This window comes from Prionailurus bengalensis, chromosome B4 (assembly GCF_016509475.1).
Source record: "Prionailurus bengalensis isolate Pbe53 chromosome B4, Fcat_Pben_1.1_paternal_pri, whole genome shotgun sequence".
Lineage (NCBI taxonomy): Eukaryota > Metazoa > Chordata > Mammalia > Carnivora > Felidae > Prionailurus > Prionailurus bengalensis.
In genome coordinates this window covers 120762594-120789087 of record NC_057358.1, presented here as the reverse complement: position 1 = coordinate 120789087, position 26494 = coordinate 120762594, and the positions used below count along the sequence as shown (strand labels likewise).

The 26494-nt window shown below is 35.8% G+C and overlaps 1 protein-coding gene across 1 annotated transcript; it reads right to left on the bottom strand.

The window, feature by feature from the left end:
• Window positions 1-72: 72 nt before the first annotated feature.
• ACTR6 (actin related protein 6) lies at window positions 73-26494 on the bottom strand. The gene is made up of 11 exons (XM_043562296.1): window positions 26361-26494; window positions 24398-24515; window positions 23845-23913; window positions 22105-22228; window positions 20520-20655; window positions 20372-20428; window positions 12754-12852; window positions 12581-12659; window positions 6308-6479; window positions 4049-4187; window positions 73-778 (listed from the first exon to the last, which is right to left on the bottom strand). Exons 1-11 carry the CDS (start codon window positions 26426-26428, stop codon window positions 649-651), a joined length of 1191 nt encoding a protein of 396 aa, XP_043418231.1. The 5' UTR covers window positions 26429-26494; the 3' UTR covers window positions 73-648.

Below are 26494 nucleotides of genomic sequence, written 5' to 3'. Positions count from 1 at the left end.
TTCAAATGTCTTTTCATCCTAAAAATGATACAGTATTTTTGTGAGTGAAATAATACATTTCTGCCAACATAATACTGATCAAAAAACACTTTAATACATTGGCTTTAGTTTCCACCCTTTCCAATTTATTCTAAATAAAAACCAAATGTTAAACACAAATAAGATTAGTCTTCCCAACTTTAGTATGTATGAATAAAAATGGCAATTTTTATATAAACTACTTAGTTCTAAAAGAGAAATTATATCAGCCAGAAAACATTTTAGCCAATCCCTCCCTATTCATAGTAACACAAAACAGCTTTCCAAGGAAAACTGACCAGTGAGACAGTTATGTTTGCGCTCTCGGCTATAAAGAATTAAATTCAAAATGCATTTACTCTTCTAATGAAAGATAACCTAGTCTCAGGAATAGTGTAAGCACTGTTATGGTAGTCTAACTCTTAAATGAAAATATGAGCTGAGATACAGTTTACTGTAATAACTGAGCTAAGCAACCTTTGAAAATTAGCTGAGGATCAAAGTATTCACATAAGTTTAAGATCTAATCTTAGGATGAAAGGTAACACAGATCCTTAACCTACTTTAAAAAGAACACTGAAATTAAACCTTTCAATCACAGCCATTCAAAACTTTAATTCAGAATGTTTCTTAAATATCAAATTTCTCTTCACAGACGCTATGTCCATTTTCTTCATAATCTTCTCTTGTTACTACCATATCTTCAAAATCATCATTCTCTGATATCAATTTTCCACCTTCCCAGGCATAAGTAATAGGGCTAAAAATAAAGTTAAAATAAATGAACCCAGATGATTTTACAGAACTGAAATGCAGAAAACATTCATTAGTAGCTAAAACGTGGCAATCTCTACCCAACCTGATTTAACAGAAAACAAAGTGTAAAAATAAAGTATACGCTTCATAGGAATAAGGCAAACTATTAAAGAAAAGAACCTTGGTCACTAGTACAACTAAGTGGTCTCTTTCTTTTTTTTTTTAACTTGTACCCTGAATTTATGGACCCTCTCTACTTCTAAAAAAACAAGATTATAAGCAAAAGATCAAAAATGCATAAAAGTTTGAAAAACACTGTCATAACTGAAACTAAATTCTGTATGTGGCAAAGATATGTCACCTCACTAATTTGCACAGCAACCCATGAAACAACATAATATAACATTTTACAGATTTGGAAAATGAGGCTCAGAGAGGTTTTCAGTGCTTTCAGTGCTTTTGCTGCTATGCTTTCTTCTAATAAATGAAACATTTAGGAAACACAGCACATGATACACAGTTACATGGTAGGACAAAGACATTAAGTAAAATTGGGACATATAAAACATCCAGTTTGGTTTGTGAGTTCAAGCCCAGCGTCAGGCTCTGTGCTGACAGCTCAGAGCCTAGAGCCTGCTTCAGATTCTGTGTCTCCCTCTCTCTGCCCAATCTCCTCCACCCTCCCTCCCACTTGTTCTCTGTCTCTCTCTGTCTGTCAAAAATGAATAAACATTTTTAAAAATTTAAATAAATAAATAAATAAATAAATAAATAAATAAATCATCCAGTTTGGTTTTATTTCTAACCAAGGTTATATACCTTATGTTATGACTCAATTCTGTTTCTAATGTTCCTCTCCCCCAATTCAGTTTAAAATCTGAAAAATGGTGAAAAGCTAATAAATGTTTTCCTTTTTGTATTCCATACATGTAACATTTATATATGTATATGTAAAACAGATATGCAATAAAGACTTGATGAATGAAAGAATGAAAACTCTTTCTGTGGATCCCTTGGCATGTAATGTGTGATGACTTCCATTTAAAATGCAGGATAAAAAACATGTGGGGCAAACAAAACAAAACAAAATAAAAGTGTGGGAAATAAAGAGACATGGTGGAAAAAATAATAATAAAATAAATAAACAGGATGAAAATCCAGTATGCAAAGTATATGGACATTATGCTGATAATCATTACAATATCCAGCAATTGTTTACTCTTTAATCTGATAGCGATAAATTAAGTGAGCAGACAAGGGCCTTCTAGTAACTGCTATTGATTTAGAAAAATTCTATTTTCCTTTAAAACAAGACTCTAAAATTAAGCCTGGGTGGCTCAGTTGGCTAAGTATCGAACTTCGGCTCAGGTCATGATCTCACAGTTCATGAGTTTGAGCCCTGTGTCAGGCTCTGTGCTGACAGCTTAGAGCCTGGAGCCGCTTCTGATTCTGTGTCTCCCTCTCTCTCTGCCCCTCCCCTGCTCACACTCTGTCTCTATCTGTCTCTCAAAAAATAAACATTAAAAAAAATTTTTTTTTAATTAAGAGTCAGGTATATGGGGTCTTATTTCTAACTCTGCCACTTAAGACTGGGACAGTGGGGAGGGGGTGTTATTTAGACATATATTTGGTAAGAGACATGTATTCGCTCCTGACTCAAGATAAAGAGAACTAGGTTTTAGCCTGGCCACTGCTATTAACTTCCTGTAAAGCCTCTGCCAAATCACGAGCCCTTATTTCTTTATTTACAAAGTAAAAACATTGAACAGGAGGACTTATAAGCCTTTTTTTTTAACGTTTTTTATCTTTGAGATAAAGAGATGGAATGGGGAAAGGGCAGAGAAAAAGGGGGACAGAGGATCCAAAGTGGCCTCTGCAGAGAGCCACAGCAGAGAGCCTGATGTGGGGCTCAAACTCACGAACCACAATATCATGAACTGAGCTGAAGTCGGATGCTTAACTGGTGCCACCCAGGCACCCCTATATAAGCTTTCTTAAGGTTCTAAAAGTATACCTTATTTTTTTCCTCCACAAAAGTGTAATGATACCTGCTTTTCTCACAAAACGGGATAGTGGGTAGATATAAAAGATTTCTGAATCAAAAAAAAAAAAAAAATGACCACTGTGGCATGTCGGTGACTCCAGTTGGTTAAGTCTCCAACTTCTGATTTCAGCTCAGGTCATGACTTCCCAGTATGTGAGTTCCAACCCTTCAATGGGCTCCACACTGACCATGTGCTGACAGTACAGAGCCTTCCTGGGGTTCTTTCTCTCTTCCTCTCTCTCTGCCCCTCCTGCATGCTCTATCTCAAAATAAACTTAAAAAAAAAAAAAGGCTACTTAAACATAAAAGTTTACTAAAATACAGGTATTCCATTTTTCAAAAGTTTGCATTACGCCACTTCACTTTTACAAGAGACTACATTAGTACCTCTTTTTGCTAACTGAAAAGGATTTTTGCTTTTCCAAATAAAGGCAAAAAGAAAAAGAGCATTCAGCATTCATTTTGCAGCGAGCCATTACAGAGGCAGCACACACCTAAGCAGCAAGAGTGGCACCGCTAAGCTTCTCCCCAGGAGCTACACGCGGCATCTCAGCATTGAGCTGCCATAGCTGTGTACTGCGTCCGTGAGCATCTATGCGTTACTTCCATTTATTTTGCATATCCGTTAGCAAGATGTGTCCCAAGGTATCAGAAAAGCCTAAGAGAAATTATTCTTTGGGTCTGCAAATGCTCAAAATTTTTCTATATAAGTTAATAGTAATTGCTTCTTCATTTTAGGCCATTTGACTTAGAAAAGGTTTCAAAGGAATGTTCTACTTTTGGATAGCAGGGGAAACCATTTTTAACAATGGTTTCCAAAACAACTTACAAATTGACATAATTTATCTTCATGGTTAGTTCTTACATTTCTATCATTCTTGATAGAAACTGTCAAGAAATGACACATCTTAGATAAAAAAAATCAGATTATAACCTGATTGCTTTGCTGGTAAAAATCTCTTAGGAATGAGGATTGATTTACTATATGGATACTATCTTATATTAATTGAGCACCCATTATGTACCAACCATTATGGCTGGCACTTTACATACTTCATCCCATTCAGTCCACTGAAATGTCAGGTTTATTAATTCAATTTTTGAGAAAGGGAAAATGAGGATTCCAAAAGTGAAATAAACCTGCCAGAACTAGGCTTAAACTCAAGTCTGCCTATTGACCATTTTACCTACAAAATGACTTCCATGTTTTATCTATCAGCCAACACTTACTTTTCAGGCAGCACAACTGAAACATCATAATCTGTTGGAGTGAGACATCGAACTTCTGAGTAAACCCGATCTCTAAATCCCGGGAAAAGAGAATTTCCTCCTGTCAAAACAATGTTCTTAAAAAAATGCGGCTGCATTTCTTTAAGGGGGGTGGGGGTGGGAAAGAAGAAGAAAAAAAGGCATCAGAAAATCTGTTTACTTATCTTTCTGGAAAGACGAATATAAGGGTTTAAGTAAAAGCCATCAGTTATAGTAACTGGTTTGGAAACTATATACTTTTTTAATAACCATAAGAATTATTTATAATATTTCATAATGAGGTTAAAATTTACAGAAATTGACACATCAAACAGAATGAAATATGACCTCACAGATCTTTAAAAGAAAGGCTCAGGTGAAGGAGTTGAACTACTAACTACTTGTTACATACACATATAAGCTACACATAAATGGGTAACATTCTAGAAGCAGACAGTTGATAATTACACTTCTTCCCTAAAATGGAGGAGGTCTTTCCGTAAGTTGAGATTGTAAGCTAGTGTAAGGCTAACATGGAGGGCCTTCAAGACATTTTAACTTGGAAGCCCAAATTTCCATGTTATCTCATTGAGACAGACATAATTATTTACATTTGATAGTGAAAAATACCCATAATCCATAATAATAAAGCATCTTTTGTTCTACACTTATTAAAGTTACATACTGGCAAACATTAAGTGCCACATTGTTAGCTAGTATTAAAAGTCTACTAAGTTGGGGCGCCTGGGTGGTGCAGTCGGTTAAGCGTCCGACTTCAGCCAGGTCACGATCTCACGGTCCGGGAGTTCGAGCCCCGCGTCAGGCTCTGGGCTGATGGCTCAGAGCCTGGAGCCTGTTTCCGATTCTGTGTCTCCCTCTCTCTCTGCCCCTCCCCCGTTCATGCTCTGTCTCTCTCTGTCCCAAAAATAAATAAACGTTGAAAAAAAAATTTTTTTTAAGTCTACTAAGCATCATGGGGAAATCTATGAGGAGTCAATTAATAAATACCAGCCACCATACAAAGCTTCTGTTCACAAAACAGGGGCAGAGTTCCCTTATATTGACACTGAGCCTCATGACATTAAAGCAGTATGGTATAAACTGCTGTATACCAATAACTGCAACCTTGTATAAAATGTGAAATTAATGAGACAACACAGAAACAGTTGTGAAATAATTATACTAAGGTGATAGCATTATGTGATTTTCTTCTCTCTCTTTTTTTTTTTTAAATGGGAGGAAAGGACATTGCAAGTGCTAGATTTGTTCCAATCTAGGAAGACACTTGGAAGATATAAAAGTACTCTCTAAAACTCTAGAAAATTATGTAGGTGAAGCTTGCTTCAGGAGAACTCACACATCACTGAAAAGCACCATACTTCAGCTTCATTAAAGTTAACTTCCTGTAGGGATGCCTGGGTGGCTCAGTAGGTTAAGCATCTGACTCTTGATTTCAGCTCAGGTTATTATCTCACAGCTCGTGAGTTCGAGTCCCATGTTGTGCTCTGCACTGACAGCGTGGAGCTTTCTTGGGATTCTCTCACTACCTCTCTCTCTGCCTCTGCCCCCGCTCTCTCTCTAATAAATATATAAACACTAAAAAAAGTTAACTTCCTGTATATCATTCCAAATAAAACTAGAAGAATCCAATCCCATCAATAGCTAGAAACTATAGCTTTGTTAAATTATAAATTTTGATTCTCTGTAAATAAATATGAGTTAAATTAAAACTTTTCTAAAATGGACATGGCAACTTAATAGTCATGGAGAGATTAATTTCTTCAAGGTTTTTTTTTTTAATGTTTATTTACTTTTGAGAGAGAGAGACAGAGTGCAAGTGGGGGAGGGACAGAGAGCAAAGGAGATGCAGAATCTAAAGCAGGCTCTAGGCTCGGAGCTGTCAGCATGGAACCTGATGCAGGGCTCAGACCCACGGACCGGACCGTGAGATCATGACCTGAGCCAAAGTCAGTCGCTTAACCAACTGAGCCACTGAGGCACCCCTAATTTCTTCAAGTTTAAATAGACCATAATAACATTCCCTGTATCAAATTTCTAATCTAGGACCAATAAAGTAAGAATTATTCAAGTGCACTATGGAATTTGGAAATCTATGCAAATAAAAGACTTTGCATTTGCCCAAAATTACTTAGAAAGTTCAGATGATTTCTCTATGGCTCACAGAGCTTACGATTTTTTTAGAAATATCATTACGTCTCAATACTTTAATTATTCATGTACCTTCAGGTAAGTTCTGAATTGAATAGACAATAGCCTCTGGAATACCCATTTCTTGAATGCCTATATCAGAAGGATTAAAGAGTATTTCTGGAACAGCAAATCTCTCATTGGCCAGACGAAGAATTTGTTCCCCAGATTTATATTTTCCACTTAACACCATCTCTTCCCTTGGCTTAAAGAAAAATAAGATAAAAAAGTTTAAGCTACATTTTCTAGTTCATATGACTAATAACATTTAGTAACATGCTATTTTAATATATTAATCATATTCTCGGAAGTTTCAGGATTCTCAAAAGTTAGAAAAATGTGGCCTTCTCTGTTGCCTAATCTACACAAAGAAATAATTGCTGACTCTACTGTAGCCGTTCCCCAAAAGATAATCTGGCTAAATTATTCCACACATTTTAAAACAGAAAGAAAGAAAAGGAGAAAAGAGGAGAGGGAACCTTATATCCTACCTATAATAATAGACCAATTTCAGTTTCCAGAGAACAAAGAAGATACTCTAAAAAACATTTGCTAAGTCTAGAGGTGCCTGGGTGGCTCAGTCAGTTGAGTGTTGGACTTTTGATTTTGGCTCAGGTCATGATCTCACAGTTCATGAGTTTGAGCCCTGTTGACAGCTCAGAGCCTGGAGCCTGCTTCAGATTCTGTGTCTCCTCTCTCTCTGCCCCTCTCCTTCTCTTTCTCTCCCTCTCTCTCAAAAAATAAACATTAAAAAAATTTTTTTTTTTTTTAGTATCATCAGTTCTTCTAGATTCAGTTATAGAAATTCATTTGCAATTATATATGCAATTTTCCTCCTGGAACAGAGTATAACCCAATCCTTTATATAAGTATAAAATACCTCAAATATATAAAAATATTAATAATTACTAAAGACTAGGGGACCTGGGTGGCTCAGCTGGTTAAGCATCTGACTTTGGCTCGGGTCATGACCTCCTGGTTCATGAGTTTGAGCCCTGCAACAGGCGCTGTGCTGACAGCTCAGAGCCTGGAGCCTGCTTCGGATTCTGTATCTCCCTCACTCTCTGTCCTTCCCCTACTCGTGCTCTGTCTCTTTCTTTCTCAAAACTAAATAAACGTTAAAAAAAATTACTAAAGACTAATGTATTTAAAGAACATTATACATCCTTTAATATAATCAGTACATACAATATATTCCTTCCACTACATTGCCTCTCTTAACCTGGATATAATTCTAAATTCTATCATTGGAAATTCCAAGCTCAAAACATTATTCTTAAATAAGAATATCCAAAATTATGTAATTTTCATAATACTCTAGGTAGAACAAGGAAAACTGCAAACCACTTTTAACCCAATAAACTACTATTACAGTAGCAAAAGAAAAAAGTGTTATTCCTTCATAGTATTCTTCCTTCTCAGGCAGAAATAAAAAAATATTTCCTATAAATTTATTAACTTATAAATTCACTTAAAAGTGATACTGGCTTGGGTTTAAAGGATATAACTCATTTTTTCAACACTCAAAATAATCTGGAACGGATGTAAACTTGGGAGAAATTCAAGTGACAAAACATTAGAGATTATGTAGTCCATTACCAAGATTTTACAAAAGAGGATCATGTGACTATCCCCGGATCAAATATCTAAACTAGGGGAAAGAGCCAGAACTAGATAGCCTTGTTGAAGTTGGCTCTAAAGCCATTAATCATTAATACGTAATGTGGAACTACAAGTAGTTTCTGTTTTAAGAGTACAACTCCAAAAAGATTTTTTAGGACATAGACAAATGAAGGAATTTAGAAGAGTTGCTATTTTAGTCAATGTAGGCCATGATTACCACACAGTCTCAAAAATTTTGTTCCGATATTGTAAAAGAAATGATCAGTTTAAATTACAATGGCTCTGCACAAGGTGTTACCATAATCATTATGAACCTGATTTTCTCAACTTAAGTCCATTTTACTTTATTAGGCATCCTCTTTCTGATAAGAAAATTGCAATTTGTATCAGTTGTAATCAGTAAAAATATCACAGAGCCTATTACTGTTATTGTTACTATCATTAAGTACTAGAAAATGGAGGTTGTACCTTTTTCCAAGCACTCAAAAATACTTTTTTCTTTATTTTTTCTTTATTTTATTTTTTATTTAAAAAAATTTTTTTTATGTTGATTCATTTTTGAAAGACAGAGACACAGCACAAACAGGGGTGGGGCAGAGAGAGAGGGGGACACAAAATCTAAAACAGGCTCCAGGCTCTGAGCTGTCAGCACAGAGCCCGACGCAGGGCTCAAACTCACAAACCGCGAGATCATGACCTGGGCGGAAGTCAGATGCTCAACCGACTGAGCCACCCAGCACCCCTCTTTTTTTTTTTTTCTTGTAGAGAGAGAAAGCATGAGAGCACGAGCAGGCAGAGGGGCAGAGAAACAGGGAATCCCAAGCAGGCTCAATGCCCAGTGTGGAGCCAGATGTGGGGCTCGATCACACAACGCTGGGATCATGACCTGAGCTTAAGTCAGGAGTCAGACATTAAACAGATTGAGCCACCCCAGCACCTAAATATATTCTTGAATAGTTTTAACAATATTCTGAGTATAAGAGCTCTCAAATAATTATAATTTTTTCATTTCATGTAGTTATTATTTTTCTAATTTCATAAACATATATAAAAGCAAATAAATAAAAAATTAAAAAATATAAACATATATCAGCTCTCATCAAAGTTGTTACATATCAGGCAACAATGAAGTTAACCAAGTACTAAACTCAATACACTTTAGAATTAATTCTAACACATACGAAATAAAACTGTTTCTAAATCTTAAAATTATTGGAGTGCCTAGTGGTTAAATAAAAAAAATAAAAAATAAATCTTAAAATTATTAAGAGATACATATACATAATTTTTTTTGTTTGTATTTTGCTATTTTTAGGTCTTTTTTTTCCAAATATGCACATGATTTAACATGTACAGGTCGGGGGCGCCTGGGTGGCGCAGTCAGTTAAGCGTCCGACTTCAGCCAGGTCACGATCTCGCGGTCTGTGAGTTCGAGCCCCGGGTCGGGCTCTGGGCTGATGGCTCAGAGCCTGGAGCCTGTTTCCGATTCTGTGTCTCCCTCTCTCTCTGCCCCTCCCCCGTTCATGCTCTGTCTCTCTCTGTCCCAAAAATAAATGTTGAAAAAAAAAATTTTTTTTTAACATGTACAGGTCACCTCTGAACATCAGTTTGAACTGCATGGGTTCACTTATATGCAGATTTTTTTTTACAGTATATTACTGTAAATGTATTTTCTCTTCTTTATGATTTTCTTAATAACTTTTTCTTTTTTCTAGCTTACTTTATTATAAGAATGTAGTATATAATGCATACAGCATACAAAATATGTGTTAATCAACTTTATGTTATCAGTAAGGCTTCTAGTCATCAGTAGGCAAGGAGTAGTTAAGTTTTTTGGGGGAAAGGGGACGGGTCAAGGTATATGCAGATTTCAACTGCATGGGGGCAGGGGGGTGTCAGCTGTTCAAGGGTCAACTATATTGTGAATAAATTACAAATTTTAACATTGACAAAGTAAAGATTAAACCATTATTTTTGAAGTAAAAATTCAATGTAACATTCTATCATCTAGCAAAAGTTGAGGCCAACTGACTCTGTCTACTCAATTGATATTAAAGTCCACAAGTTAAAAAGGAGTCTATAGCCTATGACCAGATATTGTTCACAAAACCAAAGGCCAATAAAAGAGCTGCAGGGATGCCTAGGTGGCTCAGTCAGTTAAGCATCTGACTCTTGATTTTCACTCAGGTCATGATCTCATGGTTCCTGAGTTCGGCCCCACATCGGACTCCTTGCTGACAGTGCAGAGTCTGCTTGGGATTCTCTCTCTCTCTCTCTCTCTCTCTCTCTCTCTCTCTCTCTCTCCTTCTCCTTCTGCCCCTCCCCTGTGCTCACTCTCTCTCTCTCAAAATAAATAAACTTAAAAAAAAAAAAAGAGCTGCAAACAATATTATGTACCTTCTGCCTTTTTTCTCCAAAGACAATGAGTAAAACAATGGTCAATTCAAGGAATAACATCTCTATTGGCTAACTATATAAGATGCAGGTTTGAGTAAACAGGCCTTAAAATCTGGCAAGGAGAAAATCGGTGGCATTTAGCAGATAATGTCTAGTAAACTGATAGGGTGTCATTTGCAGGGCAGGAGAGAATACATTTAAAAAAAGAAAAAAATTTATAGACTTAGTTGATGGTACAATTATCTGGAAGAGATTTTTGTAAGATTAAGTTATCAAACTTAAGCACTAAGCATTTCCAGGGACAGGAACTAAGAACATGGATATAGATTATTTTTCAAGTTCCCTGGGTGATTCCAACAATCAGTCAGGTTTGGAGAAATTGGGAATCACTGAGTCTTTACTCAGGGTCCATCCCTGCAGAAATACAGATGACTTTACTACCATTAACTCTACAAAGTGCTTTAAATTATCCGTAAGGTGCTTTATATAACTGGAGTATTTTAATGAGTAATAATATATGAAGATGGTGTTGTCTATATATTTGCAGTTTTCATTGTCTCGTAAATAAAGTACAACTTGGGCTTCCAGTTCACGAACAAGCAACTTGATCTCATAATTTGTTCCAACACCCACTTCTAAAAGCCAACCTACGACCTTCCACAAGGATCTGTTTCTAAGAACATTACAGGATGACTTCAATTTTATGAGGCTTTGGGTAGCCTTCTCAGAATTCTGACTTGTATTTCACTTCAATAGTATGGTAAAAAAAAAATATATATATATATATATATATATATATTTAATTTTAGGCATATAAAAAAGTATAAATAATTTAAAGAAGTATAAAACCCATGTATTCATGAATTAGTTTGATACTTTATACATTATCACCCCCCCTTTTTTTAATTTTTTTTTAAGTTTATTTATTTATAGAGAGACAGAACGAGCAGGGGAGGGGAAGAGAGGAGACCCTAAGCAGGTTATGCACTGTCAGCGCAGAGCCCAATGTGGGGCTCAAACTCACGAACTGCAGGTCATGACCTGAGCCAAAACCAACAGTCAGAGGCTTAACCGACTGAGCCACCCAGGAGCCGCCCTCCCCCACCCCCTGTCTTTTAAATTTTTTTTTTATCACTCCCCTTTTTAATTTGGTGTTATCATTCCAGTTTTATACTTTTAATTCACACTTATGTATTCTTTTTTTTTATTGTTTATTCATTTTTGAGAGAGACAGAAAGACAGAGCATGAGTAGGGGAGGGGCAGAGAGAGAGGGAGACACAGAATCCAAAGCAAACTCCAGGCTCTGAGTTGTCAGCACAGAGCCAGATGCAGGGCTAGAAACCCACCAGTCGTGAGATCATGACCTGAACCAAAGTTGAACACTCAACTGACTGAACCATCCAGGCACCCCAATACTTATATATTCTTAAACAACATAAATTATTATTCCACACAGCCCGAAACTATATATATCCTCCTAAAACTTGCTTAAAGACATCATGTTTTAGACAGAAACATGTTTGTGAGATTTATCCATGATTATCATGTAGCGCTATTTCATTTTCACTATTGCTTATTTTATGAACATGTCAAAATTTATTTATTCTCCTCCATTAGCGGATATTTGGGCTTTTTCCTATCTTTCACTCTTTTAAAGTATACTGCAGTGAATGATACCATAAATGTTTCCTTGTAGAAATATGCTTACATTTCTGACCAAAGATTTTTAACTTCCCAACAGTCCTCCATCAAGCCAGCTAAAAGGGCAAACTTCACATTTACCCAAACATAGAACTGATAGTTTACCTGAACAGATCAAAGATAAGGAGAAATTATTTTGACATCCAAGATAAACTGCTGCTCAACACTTTGAAAGTGCACTGGATTTTGCCCTTTTCCACTACAATCTGATCATATCAGACCAAACAAGTAAAATTCAGTCATGTCTGCTATGTCAATAATTTTCACAACTGGAAAACAACCAAGCTCTAACTGGATTTAAACTAATTCTTAAGAAAATAGAAAAGGGTTAACCATAATATAGGTAATGATCCTATCTATCTCCAGATTTGTCCCTTGTGCTATATCATTCAGCTGATAGTCCTTTTTCTAAATAACTTTAATGAGACATTTATTAATCACTTATACACTTGTGCCTGGAGAAAAGGCCACCAGGAAAGCAGTTATCAACAACTCTGTAAGACTCTACCAAACCCAACTAGATTTTTTCAAATCTGCCTGAGGTGGTCACTTCAAGAAATGTCATTGAGGATTTTTTAAATTACCTTACAAAAGCCCTTTTTAATTGTACTGAAGTCAGGCAAAACATAGTCTATCATTACTGTATTTTCTTCTCCTTTCAACCTGGAAAACGAAATAGAGATACGTGAAATAATTAACTATGTATAAAATTACCCAAGAATCAACTTTCTGATTCTTAGATTACTATTATACATACTTTGCAATATCCATATCTCTATAAAAATCCTGAGACACATAGCATACATCTTCTTTCACTTGATTAATCACATGCGTTTCATCCATAACATGTAGCTGCCTAAATGGAAATAAAAACAGTAAAATTTGAAATGGAAAAATGTAAGTCTAATTTATAATTACCACTTAAAATATTTTTTCTGGGACGCCTGGGTGGCTCAGTTGGTTAAGCGTCCAACTTCAGCTCAGGTCTCAAACTCTAGGTTTGTGAGTTTGAGCCATGCATCAGACTTTGTGCAACAGCTTGGAGCCTGGAGACGGTTTTGGATTCTGTGTCTCCCTCTCTCTCTGAGCCTCCCCTGCTTATGCTCTGTCTCTCTCTCTCAAAAATAAAGATTAAAAAAAATTTTTTAAATAAAAAAATAAAATATTTTTTCTGTAATTAAATCTTTGGGTAATTGATTTTTTTCATATTAAATTTCTGAATGTGTAAGATATTTTCAACTTTATGGAATAATTATACTTCAATTGTATATAATCTCCACATTACCCCTCTGAGGGCACATATCAGTTCAGTTTGCACAAAGAAATTGAAAATGAAGGCTTTAAGTATGGTAAGGCTTATCCAATTAGAGAGCAAACCTTTTCCTCTAACCATTCTGAATAGAATCTTGCTAAAATGACTTAATTCTTTACACTTTCTTTTCTGATTATAGCAGTATTGTGGGTTAGCACACCGTACCTGGCACATAGTAGATGCCTAATAAATATTTGATGAGTGAATCCAAGAAAACACAGCCTTAATGAAGAAAACAAAGATGCTTTAAAACCAAAACTAAAGACAACACAAACAAATGGAAAGATATTCCATGCTCATGGCTTAGAACAATAAATGTTATTAAAATGCCCACACTACCCAAAGCAATCTACAAATTCAATGTAATCTCTATCAAAATACCAAAGTATCTTTCAGAGAACTAGGACAAATAATCCTAAAATTTGTATGGAACAACAAAAGACACCAAAAAGCCAAAGCAATCTTGAAAAAGAACAAAGCTGGGCGGTATCATAATCCCAGACTTCAAGATATGCAACAAGATAAACTACAAAGTTATAGTAATAAGAACAGCATGGTACTGGCAGAAAAACAGCCACATAGATCAATGCAAGAACATCGAGCCCAGAAATATACCCATGTTTATATGGTCAATTAATCTACAACAAAGGAAGCAAGGATATATAATGGGGAAAAGATAGTCTCTTCATTTGGTGTTGGGAACACTGGAGAGATACATGCAAAAGAATGAACCTGGGCGACTTTCTTACTCTATACACAAAAACAAACTCAAAATAGATTATTAAAGACCTAAATGTGAGATCTGAAACCATAAAACTCCTTAAAGAAAACAAGCAGTAATATTTTGGACCCTGGCTTCAGCAACATTTTCCTAGATATGTCTCCTCAGGCCAAGGAAACAAGCAAAACAAAAACTATTGGGAGTATACCAATATAAACATCTTTCACACAGTGAAAGGAACCATTAACAAAATGAAAAGACAACCTACTGAATGGGAGAAGATATTTATAAATGATATATCTGAAATGATATATCTGATAAGGGGTTAATATCCAAAATATATAAAGATATTTTATAACTCAACACCAAAACAAACAAAGAAAAAAACAAACAAATAATCTGATTAAAAATGGGAAGAGGACCTGGATAGACATTTTACCAAAGACAACATGCAGAGGCCACGAGACACATGAAGACACTCAACATCACTCTCATCAGGGAGATGCAAATCAAAACCACAATGAGATATCACCTCACACCTGTCAAAATGGCTAGTATCAAAAAGACAAAAAATAACAGGTGTTGGCAACAATATAGAAAAAGAAAAACTCTCAAGCACTATTGGTGGGAATGGATTTGTACAGCCACTGTGGAAAATAGCATGGAGTCCTCAAAAAATTAAGAATAGAGGGGTACCTGGTTGGCTCAGTTGGTTAAGCGTCTGGCTTGGGTTCAGGTCATGATCTCAGTTTGTGAGTTCGAGCCCCACATTAGGCTCTCTGCTGTCAGCCCAGAGCCCACTTTGGATCCTCTGTCTCCCTCTCTCTCTGTCCCTCCCTCACTCTCTCTCGCTCTCAAAAATAAACCTTTTTTTTTTTTACAGTTAAAAACAGAAATATCATATGATCCACTAATTTACCCAAAGAAAACAAAAAGCCTAATTTGAAAAAATATATGTACCCCTTTTTTTGAAGCATTATTTATAATAGACAAAATATGGTAGCAACTTTATTGCCAATTGATAAATGGATAAAGAAAATGTGATGTACACCCACACCCACACCCACACACCGAAATACTAAGCTGTCATAAAAAGAATGAGATCTTGCCATTTGTGACAACATGGATAAACTTAGATGATTTTATGCTAAATGAAATAAGTCAGATAAAGACAAATCATACATGATTTCACTTCTTTGTGGAATCTAAAGAACAAAACAAAGCAAAAACTGACCTGTTAATACAGAGAACTGGTAGTTGCCAAAGGGGAGAAGGTGGGGGGATGGGCAAAATAGGTGAAGAGGTGTAGGAGGTACAGGCTTCCGGTTATGGAATAAGTCACGGACATGAAAGGTACAGCATAGAGAATATAGTCAACAGTAGTGGTGACAGATGGTAGTTACACTTATAGTAAGACAACATAGAGTTGTCAAATTACTATGTTGTACACCTGAAATCAATGTAACGTGTGAACTATGCTTCAATTAAAAAAATGCAAAAGAAAGAACAAAAATGTGAAGTTATTTCCTTTGAATATTTTTCTCTACACATATATACTACATTTACTTTTTTAGACTAAACATCATCTCACATTTTCTTATGCTATCATTCTTTAAAAATATGGTTATTTATGGTCCCATGATATTTATTAGAGCGATATATGAATATGTACTTATTAGCATTCCTAGTGTTGGAAGTTTAGGTCAGAGAAGAAAGATACTCGTGTGTGTATAAACATGGACTTTGGTTTTGTTGTTGTTTTTTTTAAATAGGCTCTATGGCCAACTTGGGGCTTGAACTCATGACCCCAAGGTCAAAAGTTGCATGCTCTACTGACTGAGCCAGCCAGGCACCCCAGACACTTTGGTTGAATCACAACTTAGCAACCAAGCTACTTGACCTATCTGGGACTCAATCTCTTCAACTCTAAAGGGGTCATGATAATAAGATCACTGACAACACATCTGTGAGAAGTAAATGATTCTATACATAAGTATTTAGCATAATCCTTATACTTAATAAGTAAAAAACATTATTATTGCTTCCTTTTGCTTTTTGTTACCTCCATATACACCATGTTTTACCTTAAGACTCACTATTGCACCAATGAAAAGAAAAGATGGTAATTAAACTATGACAATTCTAAGGTATCAACAGCTGGAAGATCTGTCCCAACTAGAGAGGTGGAAAAAGTTACCTCAAAATCGAAGCACTACAGGTATTTTTATCTATATCTTGGATTATCTCATTATTTATTCACACTCTAGAACACAGAATTTGAAATACTGTTAGTATCTTGGTATATTGCCAAACTGTTTACCAGAAAAGATATTTCAATTTATGCTCTGATCAGCAGCTCTACTAGGAAGTACCATGAAAAAGAGGAACACTAGGGGTGCCTGGGTGGCTCAGTCGGTTAAGCATCTGACTTCAGCTCAGGTTGTGATCTTACAGTTCACGAGTTTGAGCCCTGCATCGGGCTTGTACTGACAGCTCAGAGCCTGGAGTCTGCTTCGGATTCTGTGTCTCACTCTCTCTCTGACCCTCCCCTGCTCGCACTCTGTCCCTCTCTCTAAAAAATAAACATTAAAAAATTTTTTTTCGAAAAGAAACAGAGGAACTCTTATTGTTAACCCATATATCCCAACCTCCTAAATAAATGCTCAATAAATGTTTTAACTGAATCTGTAGTTACTACAGATGTTTAACATTTTTTTTATGTCTGAGAATTATCTATTTATATATTGTGACTGTATGTAACTCTAATGATTAACTGTGCTACTGAACGTTTGTTTTCTGAGAATCATCTAGTAACCATTTCATACCAAGGTAATACTTTTTTTATGGATCATTAAGAGCCCTTAATATATTAAAGATAACAATTTGGTGTCACATTTATTCCAAATTTCTCAGGTTTATGTTTGTATTTGTTTTCTTTACAAATGCTTGAAATTAGTGGTTTTCCAGACTAGAAGGGGACAAAGAGGGATGAGAATGCTGGTAATATTCTCCTTGAACTGTGTTCTGGTTACCTGGGTAATATTGTTTTTAAAAATTCATTGGATTATACATTCCAGGCTTGTAAACTTTACTCTTTCAATTAAATATTTTCTTATTGTGGTTTTATTTTTATATTTAAGTCTTGAATCCATTTGAACTTTAGAATACGACGCAAAGGAAAATTTTTCTACAAACAGCCAACTTTCCCTGTATCTTTTCTTAATCAATCTCCTCTTCAATGGTTTCTGATGCTTTCTTTTTTTTTTTTAATTTTTTTTTAACTTTTATTTATTTCTGAGACAGTGAGAGACAGAGCATGAAAGGGGGAGGGTCAGAGAGAGGGAGACACAGAATCCGAAACAGGTTCCAGGCTCTGAGCTGTCAGCACAGAGCCCGACGCAGGGCTCGAACTCACGGACCGTGAGATCATGACCTGAGCCGAAGTCGGCCGCTCAACGGACTGAGCCACCCAGGCGCCCCTCTGATGCTTTCTTTAGTATACCTTACTTTTTTTTTTTTAACACATGTTTGATTCAGAATTAACTGTTTGGTCTCACTGGTCTATCATTTAATTCTCATTCAAGTATCACTTTAATTATTGCAATTTTAAAATGCTTTATCATCTACTAGAGAAAGTCTCCTTTAACCATTATTGTTTCTCATAACTGTCTATTTTTTACTTTTTTTTACATGTATTTATTTTTGAGAGACAGAGTGCAAGCAGGGAAGGGGCAGAGAGAAGGAGACACAGAATCCAAAGCAGGCTTCAGGCTCTGACCTGTCAGCACAGAGCCCTACGTGGGGCTTGAACCCACAAACCGTGAGATCATGACATGACCTGAGCTGAAGTCCGATGCTCAACCAACTGAGCCACTGAGGCTCATAACTGTTTCTAAGTATTTTTCCCACCTTGTTCTTTTCAAGCTGAACTTCAACAGCCTTCCTTTTTAAAATATATTAATTTTTCCACTCAGCATGGAGAAATGATTAAGTGCACAGGCTCTGGACTCAGACTGTCTGGGTTTTGATTAACATCTTCATCTGCCTGAACTTTCTCTGCCTTTCCAATTTGCTGCTTCTAATCTGATGGGGATAGAGGAACTAAATATCCAAACCTTTTGAAACTGAGCCCAATTCTGTTTGGTTCTACAGTGAATAATATTCACATAATCTTAACACTGTAAATGCTACTTTTGAGCCTTCCATTTTTAGAATTAATATATAAGCAAGGCAAGAAGAGTTAACTATAGTAAAAAGTAATATGTAAATGTTATCTCAATAGTTAAGAAGAAGTGGTATAGTATTATGTTTAACGAAAAAGTAACTCTATGAAGGTTACATACTATAGGATTCTGTTTCTTGAAACAACAAAACCACAGAAGTGGAAAACAAATTAGAGATTGCCAGGGGAGAGGGACACGGTGGGAAAGCAAATATAAAGGATTAGCAGCACAAAGGAGTTCCTTCGGAGCGATGGAATAGTTCTGTATCTTGACTGTGGTGGTGTTTACATGAATCTATACATGGGATAAAGTTGCATGGAAATACACACACATGAATGCATGTAAAAAATGTTGAACACCTAACATTACCTGTAGTCTGGGTAACAATATTATACCAGTGTCAATGTCATCATTTTTATATTGTAATAGTTATATAAGATGTTACTAAGGGTACACAGAGCTCAATGTACTATTCTACAACTTCCTGGGTCTGTAATTATTTAAAAATAAAAAATTTTTTACAAATGTACTAGAGGGGCGCCTGGGTGGCTCAGTCGGTTGAGCCTCCAACTTCAGCTCAGGTCATGGTCTCGCAGGTTGAGTGGGTTTGGGCCACGCGATGGGCTCTGTGCTGGCAGCTTGGAGACTGGAGCCTGCTTCAGATTTTGTGTCTCCCTCTCTCTCTGCCCCTCCCTGCTTGTGCTCTGTCTCTCAAAGATAAACATTTAAAAAAATTTAAAAAACAAAAACAAATGTACTAGAGCCGTGAGGGATGGCTAAGGGGAGTGGGTTTCTTTTTGGGGTAATAAAAACATTCTAAAAATGTTCTAATACACTACAACCCATTGAAAATGTACCCTTTAAATGGGTGAACTGTATGGGATGTGAATTATCTCTCAACAAAATTGTTTAAAAAACTGAGACGCCTGGGTGGCTCAGTCGGTTAAGCATCTGACTTTGGCCCAAGTCATGATCTCACAGTTCATGTGTGAGTTCGAGCCCCACGTCAGGCTCTGTGCTGACAGCTTGGAGCCTGGAGCCTGCTTCGGATTCTGTATCTCCCTCTCTCTCTCTCTCTGCCCCTCCCCAGCTAATGCTCGCACTCTGTCTCTGTCAAAAATAAATAAACTTAAAAAAAATTTTTTTAATAAAAAAAAATTGTTTAAAAAAACTAATGGTACATCTGACAGAATAAAGAAGGAAAATGTGGGAGGAAAGGTAGAAGGAAATGCAGATTCACTTATTTTCTCATATGACATAGAGGGGAACTAAGAGAAAATGACAGTGTCATACAAGCCAAAGTTAATGTAGCAAGAAATTGAGATTTAAGAATCCTACTTACAAAACAAAACAAAAAAATCCCACTTACATTTTTAAACAAAATAAAATTTAAAATAATAGCATAAATAAAATTTAGGAGCAGGAGAAGAGTTGGATGTGGCTAAGTACACTAATTCCTCATCTTTTAACGATGGGCAGTCAACTAATACTGGTTAATCCACAAACAGAAATATCAATATATTATTAAGGCTCATAGAGACTAAAAATATAAACAATACAGTTTAAAGATGATACTTTGTGTGGAATGGAACGGACATGAGAGACAGGGGAGGTAGAGATTTATTTTCCTTTGAAACTCTTATTCCCTTAAATGCATTTTTAATTTGTTTTATAATGTATAACATTTATAGTTTTTATAACATTTATAATTTTAAAATATTATAAACATACTAAACTCCCTAGAGTTTGGAGATACCCAAACTTTGGTGGACATTAGCATTTTATATGCTAGAAAGCTTTTCTTTCTTTTCTTTCTTTCTTTCTTTTTTAGTGAGCTCTACATCCAATGTGGAGCTTGAACTCCCAACCTAGAGATCAAGAGTTGTATGCTTGATTGACTGAACCAGCCAGGCACCCTACTAGAAAACTTTTCAAGTTGAACATCATTTGTATTTATATTATATGATACAGTTTTTAAAGCAATAGTATACAACTGTTACCTGAAGTTACAACTAATGGTTAAAGAATTACTTCATTATGTTTTTAAAAATAATTTTAAATTACTTTAAAAAGTTCATCACAGCAGCCAACCCACCCAAGGACTCAAGCTAAGTATTACCTGTAAGATATAATCTCCTTTAGATGATTGGTTAGGAGTTTTCCTCCCACATTTATCCTAAAAAGGGAGAATGCAAATTTGGTTCAGTTTATCACACCTTTCATTCAGTTTTATCCTATGAAAGACATGAAAATTAAGTACAACTCACCGAATAATTGCTTCTTTTTTCTTTTTACTTCTACAGTAAGGAACTATATGTGTAAAGGAATATCCACTATCTACAATGATACAGCATAATTCGGAAGGATTATCTCGAAAATACCTATGTGCACTGAGAGCACCAGCTATTAAAAAAAGATAAAAAAAACTGCATTAAATAAAAGTATAATTAATTTAAAGCAATAAAGAAAGGTAACAAATTAAGGCAAGCACAAAAACAAAAACTTTCTTTTATTTCTATATGCTAGTTTAAAACAATATCCACATGGGGCACCTGGGTGGCTCAGTCAGTCAAGCATCTGCCTTCGGCTCAGGTCATGATATCACGGTTCATAAGCTCAAGCCCTGCATCAGGCACTGTGATGCCAGCTCAGAGCCTGCAGTCTGCTTTGGATTCTGTGTCTCCATCTCTCTCTGCGCCCCCTCCTTGTGTGTGTGTGTGTGTGTGTGTGTGTGTGTGTGTGTGTGCGCGCGCTCTCTCTCTCTCAAAAGTAAATAAACATTAAAAAAAAATTTTAAAGATTGTGCTCTTAACCATTGTAGTATAGTATCACTCATATAGACTCAACACCTGCAAGTTAAATATTTCAATACTTTCATTGTGCAGTCCTGTAATGTAATTCTAGCTTTTAACAAACTTACTTCTAGATGGTATTTTCAGATTGCTTTTCCTCATATTGTCAGGCTAAGTAAGCTATTAACATTATTTCAGTGAATGATAATAATAACAAACACATCAGTGACAGAAAAGATAACTACCACAGAAACAATAATCTTTTAGAAATTAAAAATATGTGGCTAGTGGAATCCCTAGCTGGCTTACTCAGTAGAGCATGGAACGCCTAACCTAGGGGTTGTGAGTCTGAACCCCACATTGGGCATAGAGATTACTTAAAAAATATATACATGTTGGGGAACCTGCCTGGCTCAGTCAGTTAAGCCTCTGACTCTTGATTTTGGCTCAGGTCATAATCTCAAGGTTTGTGGGATCAAGCCCCACATCGGGGCTGTCAGCGCTGAGCCTGTTTGGGATTCTCTCTCCCTCTCTCTCTGCCCCTCCCCTGCTCACATGCGTGCACACTCTTTCTCTCTCAAAATAAATAAATAAACTTTAAAAAAAATGTTGCGGGGCTCCTGGGTGGCTCAGTCGGGTGAGCATCCAACTTCGGCTCAGGTCATGATCTCACAGTCTGTGAGTTCAGGCCCCATGTTGGGTTCTGTGCTGACAGCTCAGAACCTGGAGCCTGCTTCGAATTCTGTCTCCCTCTCTCTCTGCCCCTCCCCCGCTCATGCCCTGTCTCTCTCTCTCTGTCAAAAATAAATAAACATTAAAAAAAAATTTTTTTTAAATATGTTGCTAGTAACTTCACTGGGGAGAAAATATTGTACTAGTAAAAAGATGAAGTAAAATAAGTCTGACTAGATAATCTCTAAGAGTCCATCTAATTTTTAAATCCCATATTTTATTTCCTCCAAATCTAAAAGAATGTCACCCAGTATTCTTGGATTTTGAAGGTTTCTCTTTATTCATTCCATATTTCTGTAACTTAATTGCAATCAAAATTTTAACTCACCATTTACTCTTAAGACTGCTTGGAACTGATATTCTTCAAATAGGATTTCATTCATTGATTCTTGAATTGAAGTGAAGTTAAAATATGGTTCTGTGATAATAATATTGGTATCTAAAAAATCAACCTATGAGAGAAAAAAATCCCAGAAGTTTTATAACTTTGTAGTTATAAATACTTGTTTTACATATATAAACAAATGTATTAAATCCTCAAAATAATCATAGAAAACAAGTCTTATTACTATCTCCATTTAATCAGAGGGCAATCTGAGGTACAGAAGAGTTGAATAAGTTACCAAGCTTCATGGAACTCGTTAGGGACATAGCTAGGGTTTGAACCCAGAAAATTTGGTCACAAAATTCATGCACTTTATTATTTAATTTTAACTCTCTTAATGGTAGCATTAATAAAATGGAACTGTCAAATTGCTTGAAGATCATTATGTAAAAGTAATGAACAGTATAATTACAAGCATTAGGGATGTTATTTTGTTTTCAAAGTTAAAAGACCAGAAGCTTTAGGATATTTAATGTTTAGATAATTCTCTACCACACTCTTCAGCATTAAAAACTGAATATTCACTCACTATTCCTAAAGTGACACTATAGATATTAAAAGCACAAAATTCTCACATAATATTCACAATTCAGATATGTGGACAAAAATATTTTACTGTGAAAACAAAAATGAGATAGTGAATTGATCTAATAGTAGACATGTGAAGTGAAATTTTAATCTTGAGTTTCACAGACCATCTCTTAACCTCCAATTCCACTTCAAAATGGAAATTCTATTCACTTGCACTTATTTTATTTTTAAAAAATCAAAGCTAATAACAGTATATGAAGTGACTTAAATATATACTAGAAATATGTTTAAAAGTTAAAGCTAGGCACCTCAATTCTCTTCAACTCCAATCCTTGACTTACTGTCTAGAATTAGTCCTTGACCTTTCTCTCTATTCATACTGCCTTATCTTTCACCTGAAATCATGCCACTGCCTTCCCAATGCCCTTTCCGCCTCCATTCTTTTCTCCTTCTGATCTGTCTTCCGTACTGCTAGCATAATTATCACCAGATATTTTCCTAATTCAGAAATCTGATCATCCTCCCCAAATGTATTACTCACCACAGAAGTCTTCTCTTCCATGGCTTGAATGCGTATGAAATAATGTCCATACATTTGCAATCTTACCCCCTTCACCCCATCTTATAGTGTGTGCTGGTAAATGTTCAATAACCAGATTTCCGGAAAAAAATAAAGCGCCCTGATTTGTAGAGCTTACCACAGTTATAAATATGGCCACAAAGACCGATTTCAAGCTATCCTGAAGTCACCAAACACTGAACACAGTTAGGAAGAGATGCACGTAATCGGTTCTCATGAGCCAGTATGAGGAACTTCAGCACAGGACTATTCAGTAAAAACTCTGACTCTATTCACCTTCATACCATGCACTCTCCCCCTGTAGATTTTAGCATAAATAATCTCAAGCATGTATTACTTTTCAGATACATGTATATTGTCACAGTATGCATAATCTTAAAAGTTAAAAATATGATTGTTATATACAATGAACATGTACAATAAGATTTATTTATGTCATATTAATGAGTGAACTAGCTTCATATCCTTCTTGGTTCTTTTATTAACATTAGTTAATACATCTTTGATGCTGTAACTTTTCATTTGAATAAGACATGGAAATAGAAATTTGAATACATACTCCAATTTGTTACCTGATACATTTCTTTTCCAAAAAGGTAATCCCAAACTTGTCTTTGAACATCCCAATTCACCAAGTAGCCCTAAAAAAATTCTTGTATAAATTATCACAAATATTTGAACATTTAAAAGTGACATTAATATATTATAAACCATTAATTTCTCTTTATGGTTACCTCCAAACCAATTATAATGGCATGTTTTTCTCCTTTTAAATATTCTAAAATTTACAAATTAACAATAAGCAAACATCAAAGATTCAAAAGACATATTAGTATATGGAGATGCCACTCCATTCTTACTTTCATTTTAATGTGTTCATCTCATTTAACTTTAACATAAACAAGTAAAATTCAGTACCCACAATCAGCAACTAAGCCATGGTCATTTATTGCTAACAAGACAAGTTAATTTCAATTTTTGGATAATAAGACCTTATATAAATTTTGAATAACTTTTCTCTGAGATCTAAAAATATTTCCGTACATACTAAATCTTAATTATACATTTAAAAATTGTTTTTAAATTTAGGTTTAGATTACTAGAAATGACATATAATTGAATTACCTTCTGAAAAGGAAGAATATAAAAGAGTCCAGAAGGGTCCTTTATTTCATCTATCTGGTTGGCGGTAAAAGTTTTAAGACGTGCCGTTTTTGACCTGAACTGACAGTTAGGAATTACCCTATTAACAAATAAACAAATAATATAATTATTCCCTAAATACTTCCTAAAAATGCAATTACTTAACCACCCCACTGCAGGCAAAAAATATCCACAGTGTTTCTCATTCTGTCTTCAAATAATTAAAAAAAAAAATTTTTTTAAGTTCTAATACATACCACATTCTACACTGGACCCTTTATCTTTCTCGAGTACTCTTTAAGAAACTCTTCTAGAAAGAAAAGAAAAGAAAAGAAAAGAAAAGAGAAGAAAAGAAAAAGAAAGAAAGAAAGAAAGAAAGAAAGAAAGAAAGAAAGAAAGAAAATTCTTCTAAGTGGGTGCTGATCCTGCCACCACATAGATGACAGGGCTCAAGTAAAGTCATTCTGGCTTTAATGTGGAAATCTTAATACCACTCTGGTAAAAGATTCACAGGTTCAAATTTCTAGCTATTAAAATTAAGTCACTAGGAAGTCAAAGATTTCCAATTAGCAAGATGTTATAAGGTACAGAAGTAGGAAGTAGTTTTAAATATGGTTGCTGCCCACCATAAGCTTACAATCTTGTTAGGAAGACAAACTAGAGTCCTATCAACCATACACAGGTGTACACATGTATGTGTGTGTGGAGAAAGAGGGGAACTGAGAGAGAGAGGGAATTGGGACAATTCTATGTCCCAATAGTATTGGGACAATACTATGCTGTCACTTTTTTTTTTTTTTTTTTTTTTAGCATTTTTTTTTATTTATTTATTTTTTTGGGACAGAGAGAGACAGAGCATGAACGGGGGAGGGGCAGAGAGAGAGGGAGACACAGAATCGGAAACAGGCTCCAGGCTCTGAGCCATCAGCCCAGAGCCCGACGCGGGGCTCGAACTCACGGGCCACGAGATCGTGACCTGGCTGAAGTCGGACGCTTAACCGACTGCGCCACCCAGGCGCCCCTATGCTGTCACTTTTCTATATGTTTAAATATTCTTTGAGGACATGATTTTTTAAAACTGCATTGTAGTCAATCTTATGGTTGTATTATAATTGTAGTCAATTTTCTATTCTTAGTTATTTAGCTTGCTTTCTTTTTTTTAACTACATACACAATGTCTAAAATATAGAGCATGCTGTATTTACTCTTATCAAACGCTTCCTATTTATTCCTTAGGTAACTGATAACAGAATTGCTGTGTCAAAGGATAAAAACAATCATACACATTGCAAAACATTTTCCAGACGACTGTTATCAATTTACATTCCTATGCGGTCTGATTGTCCTCTTTAAAAAAGAAAGGAAAGGAGAAAGGGGGGAAATCCTCTGTAAACATGATATATTCTACATATATAACATAAATATTTTGATTGCCATTGTAGTAATTCTGTTAAATCGACTCTATCAATCAGGTCAGCCATTGAGCACTACGAAGGACTTAGGTACAAAGCCTCCAATGTTTCCAATTATTAAGGCCATTGTTTTTAAACTTTTTGGGGGTCACAGAACCCATCGAGAATCCGATAAAAGCCATAATTGCGTCCTTAAGAATACGCATACACACAAATGTCCACGATTCTTGGGGGTTCATGAATTTTCTGTATGCACCCCTCCTTCAGGAACCGCTTCTCTAGAAGCCTATTTTCCTGAGCTATTTCCTGTTATAAAAGGAAACACATGTCCCACTTCCGGGGCCGCGTAGCCTAAATTAACGCCAAAATCCCAGTTCAAAGCATCCCAGTCTCCCAACTCCAAACAGAGCATCCCTCTGGCTCAGGTTAGGGCCACGTAGGGGCGTTTGCAATTTACTGTGATCCCAAAATGAAGCGTAGCATGTGAAACAATTAAGGGCCTGTCTTGTCCTAAGGAGCGAGAGAACACTTACGACACATTTTCATGGCTGTAACCGATTTTGGCATTATAGGCTCCGTTATCCAGCACTAAGGTTGTCATCTTAACGTGAACCAAACTGCACTCGCTTTCCTCTTCTGACACTTCCGTTCACTCTTTTTCCGGTAC